The following is a 9,599-nucleotide window of genomic DNA, read 5'->3' as shown; positions in this document are numbered from 1 at the left end:
GCCGTCCGTTTTGGGCCGTTTGGGTCGCCGCCCGGACACGCGGACAGCGCCCCGCGTTCGCGTGTCCGTTTGGGTCGCGCGCTGCGCCCAACGCGCGGACGCATCGCATAAACCGGAGATAAATGAAAACAAAAAAAGAGGCAAATTTAAACTAAATTTCATTGAACATATGCCCTATTTTGGGCAAATTTAGTACATAGCCCTATTTTGGGCAAATAAAACTAACAAAAGAAGCCCCTATATGAGCTTTTAAATTTAAACTAAAATATAAACAGAAAATAAAAAACCCTCTAGGGTTTGGTCGGCGGCGCGGTGGCCGCCGGTGCGCCGCCTAGCCCCTGTGGGTGTCGTCGGCGGCGTCGTCGAGGTCCCCGGGCGGCGAGGCACTGTTGTGGCTCGACCGCGCCGGGGACTCCGGCCGAGGAGACCACAGGGCCTCCTCCCACGGCGAGTGGGGGTCCGGAGCCACCCGCGCCGCCTGGAGGCGCTGCTGCCTCTCCTGCCAGCGGCGGCGCCTCTGCTCCTGGCGCCGCCTCCTCCAGCGGCGGCACCTCTCCTCCTGGCGGCGCTGCTGCTCGTCGGCGCGGCGCCTGGCCTCGTCGGCGCGGCGCCCGGCCTCCTCCCGCCGCGCCGCCTCCTCCTCCTCCTCCCGTCGCGCCTGGAGGGCCCAGGCGTAGAGCTCCCAGCCCTCCGCGTCCTCCACCTCCCGCCGCGCCGCCTCCTCCATTTCGGAGGTGCGAATGGCCGCATGGAGTTGCGGCCATTTCGCCTCCTCCTCCGCCGCCGAGATGATGAGGGCGGCGCGGAGGTCCGGGTCCTCCTCCGAGGACTCGGGCTTGGGCTCGGCAGCGGCGGCGGCGGTTGCGGCAATGCCGCGCCGCCGCGGGCGGCCTCTCCGATGTGGAGGCCGCCTCGGTTTCCGCACGATGGTCGCAGCGCCGGCGGTCGCCGCCGGCTGCTGCTCGCCTCGTCGTCGTTGGCTCCGGCGAAAACCCGCTTCGGGGCCATGGCGGCGGTTTCGCTGCGGGAGTGGAGTGGGGACTGGAGTGGAGGGCCAGATCCCCTCCAGTCCCCATTTAATAGACTCCCCTGGTCACCGACGGGTGGGCCCAAGGGAGACGAGGCGACCAGCGCGCGGACGCGAGCGGACGGCGCGTGCCATCCGCGGCCACGCAAACCTAGCCCAGATTTGGGCCGGGTTTGCGTCGTTCCGGACGCCGCGGCCGTCCGCTTTTGCGGTGCGTCCCCGCGTTGGGCCTGGTTTTTTGTCCGTTTCGACCCATCCGGACGCGCGGGCGCGGGATGGGTCGCGCGGTTGGAGATGCCCTAACGACCGTTATGACCCGCGGATCATGCGAGCGGTCACCAGGAACAATTTCGCCGGCAGCTTGTCCACCGTACGTCTTCTCCTCCATGGCCCTCCGGACACTCCCAGTTGCTTCAGTCGGCGTGCATGTTGGACAGCTGTGCACCTGCGTGCACGCCGCGCCCGTAGTGGAGCGCCACCTCAGCCGGCCACTTCACCTGGGTGGTGCGCCCGCCACGTGTTCAGAAGCGCGATCACCGGGGTCGCCGCGTCCAGACGGCCGCACTTGGCGTTCATGTCCACCCCCGCCGTGGCCACCACACTCCGCCCATCATCCCGGCGCGCGGCGACGGCTACGAGGTCCGCGTCCGCGAAGTCACTCGCGCCGACGTGAGCGCTGAGCATCGCGTTCCAATGTTGCATGCGACGGGCATCCAGCTGGGCCTTCAGTCGAAAAGGACTCGCGCGTCCAGGATGTTGTGGGGGAGCATCGGCGTACATGTTGGACAGCCGCGCCTGCTTGCTCGCTGCCGTCAGGCAAAGACCGGCTCGAGACGACCGCTCTGCACGCTTCCAGGTATCCTCTGCGCGCCGCGCACCTGACGCCTATGATTTTCGGGTTGCGATTGGCGGCCGCGCAGCTGCCGGCTGGGGGATGGACATGGACGACGGGACTTGGGAGACGATGGACGAGCACTGAACTGAGGCCGGGAATCATACGTCGAGGTCGATCGATCGACACCGGTGAGGGCCCGTACATACTTGAGCAGCTCTGCGGTGCATGGCTACACCTGATGAACATTTTTCGTTCGGAAACCGGACGGAACTCGTCGGCCGATTCCAAGATTCGGATTCCAGATGTCCAGCTCACGGCAGTGCCCTCTGTTTTTTTCCCATTTCGCACGTGGCCACGCCTACGTGCATTGCATGATCAAATTAACGCACGGTCGACCGCACGATCAGCCGGTGCACGTAGTTGTCAAAATATCAAGTCAAGTGCCTATCCATGCACCGCAAGTAAAGTTAAGCTGCTACAGTGCTAAGATTTTCTTGCTTAAGCTTGCATAGGAGTAGCTTGCATCGGAAGATCACATGCGCGCGCACACACATTTTTTTTAAATGATTAAGTGATTTGTAGTAGAGGCATATCCATGTCACTGTTACTGTTAGACCCAATTTTCTGGAAAATAAAGATAGTCAATTTGACTGGACTTAAGATTTTATTATGCTTAGAAAGAAAGTTAATGCTTAAAAATGCATGTAATCTAAGAGTTTATAGGATACTATTATTCTCTTTTGTGATAAGGGTGTTCGACCCTCTTGCATTTTCATACGAGATTTTTATTTTTATTTCAAATAAAAATCGCAATGAAAACAAGTGTGTTGCCATCGTGGTTGGGGTCGTTCTTTTTTTAATCTTAGCTGGAATTTAATCGAACCTGTTCATTTTGTTGTGCTCGCCATAATTACTTGATTTTCATGCAGCAATCCAAGGTACTGTTTGTGGGACGTAGCGGTTACTTACTCATGTCGATTAAACATGAACATAGGTAGTTTATTGCAACCAAGACTTTGAGATTAGTCTGGCTAGCTTAGCTACTTTTCACTTTTTCAAAATGGAAATCGGAAGCGGTAAGACATCGGCGTGCACACAACTGTTTACGTTCAATTGAAGTGACGTCAGCTTGTCTTTGTGGTGGGTTACTTGTGATTGTTTTTTTAAGCTAACTACTGCAGGGGAGACCCCCACAGCCTTTTATTTCCAACTCACAAAAGTCATATGTACAAACTAAGAGGGGACAAAAAAAACAAAAAAAGCTAACCTATTAATTACAACAGATTTTCAATCCATGATGACAAAATGGGTACACTATACTTTTTCACCCTATACTTAAGAAGGGTTAAATTAGAAACAAAACTAGCTCTCCAATCCATGAAAGTTGGTCGCAGTCCTTTGAAAATCTTGTTATTTCTCTGCTTCCATATATTCCAACAAGCCAAGTTAATAATTTCAGTACATGGACCTTTGAATTTTCTTTTGGTGTTCTTTAACATGCTGCAGAATACACATTGTCACATTAACATGGTATTCACACATGCTCCGTAGATTGTAGTTGGTACCAATCTGTGATCTTACTACATGCATAAACTTGCCATTTTGGGAGCTAGTCAAGGTGTAGTGTTGAGATGGTATTTTTGAGCGGTATTTCTGAATGAATTGATTGGTAAACCGACTAATGTTTTAGTTGATGAACATTGTACATGATTTGTAAGGGAAAGTGAGAAACTACTTACGTTTGTTCTACGGTTTTTCATTATACACATCAGTCGAATGGATTCATGTACTAAGAAAAAGAGCTCGCTCAACATTGAGCGAGAACAACTGGCTCGGCAAGACGACCTTTTCGTTCAATGTACTCATACTGAGAGAGGGAGCTGCCGATCGGTACCAGAAGGCTTGCTCCCGTCTCGGTTGCCCATTTTCTGAATTCACACGCTCATCATCCGGATCCAATGTTCGCGCATATGGCGATGATCTGCAGTGGAACATCAGGATCCACCTATGCACTTATTTGCGCATCTGCCTATTTGCACACTCTGTGAGAGGGCCAATGCTGTTTCTAATTACACCTGCTCTAACTCTGAAGATGCCCAGTTTCCGCGTTCATCGAGATCAGATGATCAGAACGCGCAGCAGTAGTATACGAACCGCCTCCAGGCCGTCTTCTTCTTCCTGGCAGCGGCGGCCGCCGCGACGGCCGCGGCGGCGGTGGCCTCCTTCTCCTCCAGGGGCACCACCGGGGAGCCCATCTCCCTGAGCATCTCCCACATGACGTGCACGTCGCGGTACTCGCACGTCCTCACCTCCTTCCTCAGGTTCCGCAGCCCTGCAGCGCAAGCGAACCGATCGATCAGAAACAAATCCAATAGCTTCGAATTAGGCGGAATATATTGCCGCCATTGGCAAGAAATTGAAGAGTACGATCGATGATGTAAAACAGAAGAGTTGAACTTACCGGCTGTTGGGCGGAGGCCGAGGCGGGCGGCGATTGCGAGCCAGATCTTCTTCGCCGGCACGGCGGACTTGACCATGCACATCTCGAGTTCTTGATCGATCTCCTTCCACCCTCTTCAAGAAAAGCTCCTCTTTCTGAAACTATCACTCTCTCCTCTGCTCGTCTTTGTCACGCGCCGCCGAGAAGCAATCAAAACCAGTGATGGAATGGAAGCAGCTGCTGCTTGCTTGCCGCCCTGCTTGCCGAGTTGTGGCCAGTTCCGCCGCGGCAGCGAGCTTTTATAGCAGGGGATCACAGGAGCCGATCGGGAATGGGACAAGGGGGGACATGCGCGTGCGATCGGGAGCTTTTTGGGCGCGGCGTCGCCATCAGGTTTTGACGGCCCCGACCGGGACAGATCGTGAGGTGGCACCACTGTACCACAGGTTTTCGCAGCTTCCGCGCGGGTTCCCTCCAGATCGCGGCGCCGCACGGGAAGCTGCCGCGTGCTCCGATCCGACGGCCGTGAGCTGGTGGAAACACACAAAGTCAAAATTTGATTTCGGTTTGGCCTTCTCCTTCGTCCGTCCAGGGTCTCGAGAACCGGAGTACGTATCGTATCATATTGTGTACGATCTCTTCTTCACGTGCTTGTTAGTACTAGCTTTTTTTTGTTTACTTGCTACTAGGTGTGGCGTGACGGCGCGCGGTCATGGTCATGTCTATGTGTGTGTTGATTAAGCCGAGTAAACCAATGGATTAGCGGTTGTGTAGGAAGACAGTTGGTTGTGCATTGGACATAACTACTGCGTGAGTGACGGAAGCTGTGCAGGAATCACGTGAAAACGTGATGAAGTGTCGCATTGAAAAATCACCAACAAAAAAAAAACAGTTGCCACCGCTAGGATAATTGAGAATTAGGCGATCTTCAATCTTCACTGGTAGGCCGAACCAATGAATTAGGTACTCCGATCTTGATCTCCAGCAATAAGAAGATACAGCTCGATTCTGTTCAGGACAAGCCTCCTATCCAAAGGTGGAAGGCTTGTCCTCCTCTCTGCAGTTCTTGATGCTCTGCCAACATATTTTATGTCCTCCTTCCTCATTTCCATCTCTGTAATTACAACCATTGACGCTCGCCGTCGAGCTTTTTTTTGGGCTGCGGAAGAAACATGTACGGGTGCTCAATGTCTCGTTGCGTGGGATAAGTTATGCGTTCCGACTTCACGGGGGGGCTTGGCGCAAAAAATTTAAAAGCACAGAATGTTTGCCTTCTGCTGAAATTTTGTTTCAAATTCTTGCATTCACAAAACCTACCATGGAAACAATGGATACTATCCCAGACAACTAATCCATTTGCAGCCTCAAATCCATCCTACCTTACCAAAACTATTGCCAAACACTTAGACACACTCCTCCAAATAACCACCTGCATTGCAAACAATGGTAAATCTGTACTTTTTTGGCATGACAAATGGCTTCTCCCAGAAACCCTAGCTACAGCCTTCCCTGCCTTATACTCCCACCACACTCATACCCATGCATTTGTATGTGATATTTTGCAGAATGATATATCAGCTGGCCTACGGTGTAGACTAACCAATGCAGCGACCCAGCAACTTGCCTCTCTTTCTACTCTGTTGCAGGACGTACACCTCACCGAGGAGGAGGACACAAGAACAATGCTAGATGGATCGCCGTTCTCCACCAAAGCAGCCTACTCCCACATCCAAACACAGCTTCTAGACCCGGACGCTTCGCACATATGGAACTCCAAGGTGCCCAGAAAAATCAAGGTGTTTGGTTGGCTCCTACACCTGGATAGGCTCAACACAAGAGCTAACTTGGTACACAAGCACATCATCACATCGCAAGACTGCCCGAGATGTCAAGCTCCAGTCGAGGACCGCGCCCACCTCTTCTTCCGCTGTCCTGCATCGGCAGCGATCTGGAGGCGTCTGGCCATTACGCCAAATGCCAACACATTCACCGACATATGGTCCGTGCCACTGCCCAACAACCTTCCCTCCTCCATATGGAGCTCCGTCGCCCTCACTATATTATGGAAGATTTGGGACGCCAGAAACGCCAAAGTATTCAGAGGCATAGAACAATCAGCAGCAATGACTATTTGTAACATTATTTCAGACCTCACTCTATGGTCCCACCGTTTTAAGAAAGCGGAATTCAGAGTACACGCCGACCTGTGGCGTGACTACCTCTCCCTTTGTAACCTACAGAACAGTTCTTGATGCAATATATTCAGGTGGGGATCCTCTCCCCCCCGGTGAAAGCTTCAAAAAAAAAAGTGCTCAACCGGTCATCCAAAGCTAGCTAGTGCTCCCATGAAAAAAAGAAAAAGACTTCTCTCCGAAAATATCGTACATCACTGACTCCACTTGGGGGAACCACTGGAGGCCTCTGGAGATATGCCATAGTACGTGTGGGAGTGCCTCTGCCGGTGAGTGGTCTACTTGCTCGTCGCCGACTCACGTTCGCACATGTCGCGTCGGCCTCGATCCGGTGCACGCACGCACGCTTGCTTGCTTGCTCGATCAGTTGTAGTACGACAGGAGCACGAGGCTGAATCCCACGGTGGAGCCGAAGATAATGGAAAACACGTATGTTATGGCAAGTCTGCATTTCCTACATGCAGCAAAAGCCTTGTACTAGCTGACATAGACGGTTCCAGCTGATATTTGCTTTGCGTGATCCGCAGTGCCGTATTACGGAGAGTAGAGCTTTTCTTGATGCCATGCACCTCGCCGGTCTCTTTCGCGAGTGCAGCTTGGCTCTAGTTGTCCAGTTGAACGCTCGATTGCATGCGTTGATCGAGAGTGGGTCGCTCTCGGGCGTCGCGGTCGCCGATGTGAACACAAACCGCTGCCGATCGAGACGCTGTTGCCTGTTGGTGCTGGCGTTAGTTTTGCAGCAGATTTCTCATGGAAATTCATAGGTCTTTCACCTAGGTTGAACCCTGGATTTTCTGACTGTGGTGGATCCTTATAAGGGCGATGCTCATCTTCATTTTTTCTTTGTCACTTGAATTTTTCTTCTCATGGTGTATCTGTTCATTGTTATGTCCATGATTGTTGTCTTCTCTATCTTCATGACGCATATTGTCAGTATCTTGTTGAACTGGGTCATCAACCTTTTTTCTCTTACGTGTGACTTTTTCTTTCGTCTGGAGGCGTTCCATTGCATCTTTGCATATAGCTTTCTTCAGCTCAGCAACTCCTTCAGCAAACAAGTCGTATGACCTATCATCCGTGCAGACAGTAGATAGTATGTGTGATATTTTGCTCATTTCAATTGCGTGTCTAACAGCCAAGTGTGTATTCTGTGATGCTGTATTGCTTCTTCTCTCCGTCAATCGCGCTACCTCTATCCCAGCTGCAGTAGTCCATCTAGGGTTGATGAAACTGACAGGAAGCTCAGTCAAACCAATATGACTAGCCACCCTCATGACATGGCGGCACTGTATTCCATCGCGAGCCATCTTTGAGCACGAGCATTTGTACACATCGTCATCAGAGGAAACACTAACCACATATATTAATCTGGGGAACTCTGCATTCCTATAGTTAGCCACCCTAATGACTCTGTATAACCTCTTCTCTTCCACAACTTCAACGTTGTAAGCAGTACCCTTCCTTAGCTCTTCAGCAAACTTGCCGTATATTGGGTCTGTGTAGATTTTCATTGCTTCCCTTTCAAGAGGATTGAATCCCCAATTCACAGACTCCTTGAACTCACTTTTCTCTCTTAGGCGATCTAGGTCGGACTGTTTTTTTTCTTGTATTATAATATACTCCTTGAAGAATGTTGCAATCGAGTCCTTCCTTTTTACATAGTGTTTGAATAAGGAGTTTGTGCTCTCACTTCTCCCCGTCGATGAAGTGAATGGGAAGAATCTCTCTTTGAAATATGCTAGGACCCACTGAGCTCTGATGTCATATATCCTGTCCAGGTGTGGCTCTCCCAAAGCATTATGACGCTCCAGTAGATCATGCCAGCTATTTTCGAATTCCTCTGGAGTAAATGAGTTCCTTATAACCGCTCTTAGTTCTTCCTTCAGAGTCCCTCTTACTGCGAAGAATAGGGACAACTTGTCATCCAGGTTCTTCTTTCTTTGTGAAAGTTGCAGAAACGGTGCACTGTGTAAGGTAATGCTTTAGATATTGCAATCCTCATTGCAACGTCTTGGTCTGTTATTATAGTTTCTGGGTGCTTGTTGTCCATGGCAGACAGGAATTCCTCAAACAGCCACTTGAAAGTGTCTGCTCTCTCATCCTCCAGCAGTCCTACTCCGAACACGACTGTTTTGCCATAGTTATCAACCCCTAATATTGGAGCAAATGGCATCCCATACTAGTTGGTTGAAAATGTTGTATCAAATGATAAAAATTGACCAAACTTTGAGTAGTTTGCCCACCCTATTTGGTCTGTCCAAAATATACTTTTCACTCTATTATCGCTGTCAACATCAAGTGAATGTCAGAATCCAGGCATCTTTTCACGTGCTTCCTTGAATAGTAGCAACAACTCTTCAATGTCCCTGTTCTTAATTTTCTTTCTTTCTTTTGCTAGCTCGTTCTCTAGGTTTTTTGTATCAAATGGAACTGCCCTGAAGCTTCCCCTTGTTTTCCTGAATATTTTCATTATGTTCCTGGGTGGAACTCTTGTTTCTTGTAGGATGTGGATTAGAGTCTTGTCTGATGCAGACATTGACCTGTGACACTTCATGAACCTTACTATCCACTCTGACGGAGCTAGGTTGTGGTTATGTTCTAGTCTTACGTTACTTATTGACCACTTTCCTATGTATTCCTTCACAAACATTCTGACTTTGCATTTTGTCTGCACAATCCTGGAAGTCCGTCTCTGTCTGAGTGCACTGTCAATGTATGTATCGTCACGACATCTGTTGCATGCGAATGTCTGTCTTGTTATTTCATTGGTTTTTCTAGACTCGTAGGAGGTGTCCTTTTTTATTGCAAATCCAACCCTTCTTGCGTACACTGCAAAGAAGAAGAATACATCATCTTTTGAATCGAATTCCATCCCAACTGTGGGAGTAGATGCCTCTGATATCTCTTGCATTGTTGGATACTTCTTGTTTGCAAACATTCTGTCCATTTCAAGCTCTTCAGCAGTCGGTTCCTCTGGATTCAGCACTGACTCAAGAGTTTCTTCATATTTTTCATCTTCTTTGTTCCCATGCTCATCACCATTTGAATAATCAGCATTGTCAGCTGGGCATGCATTCTCACCAGCAAATGATGCACCATCTGCAT

The 9,599-nt window shown here is 50.2% G+C and overlaps 2 protein-coding genes across 2 annotated transcripts; both read right to left on the bottom strand.

The window, feature by feature from the left end:
- Positions 1–3,512: 3,512 nt before the first annotated feature.
- Positions 3,513–4,584, bottom strand: LOC127292748 (uncharacterized). The gene is made up of 2 exons (XM_051322201.2): positions 4,324–4,584; positions 3,513–4,194 (listed from the first exon to the last, which is right to left on the bottom strand). Exons 1-2 carry the CDS (start codon positions 4,403–4,405, stop codon positions 3,989–3,991), a joined length of 288 nt encoding a protein of 95 aa, XP_051178161.1. The 5' UTR covers positions 4,406–4,584; the 3' UTR covers positions 3,513–3,988.
- Positions 4,585–7,267: 2,683 nt separating this feature from the next.
- Positions 7,268–8,667, bottom strand: LOC127346836 (protein FAR1-RELATED SEQUENCE 3-like). Its single transcript, XM_071828993.1, has 2 exons — positions 8,552–8,667; positions 7,268–8,459 (listed from the first exon to the last, which is right to left on the bottom strand). Exons 1-2 carry the CDS (start codon positions 8,665–8,667, stop codon positions 7,268–7,270), a joined length of 1,308 nt encoding a protein of 435 aa, XP_071685094.1.
- Positions 8,668–9,599: the final 932 nt, after the last annotated feature.

This window comes from Lolium perenne, chromosome 4 (assembly GCF_019359855.2).
Source record: "Lolium perenne isolate Kyuss_39 chromosome 4, Kyuss_2.0, whole genome shotgun sequence".
Classification (NCBI taxonomy): domain Eukaryota; kingdom Viridiplantae; phylum Streptophyta; class Magnoliopsida; order Poales; family Poaceae; genus Lolium; species Lolium perenne.
This window is presented reverse-complemented; position numbering and strand designations above follow the sequence as displayed.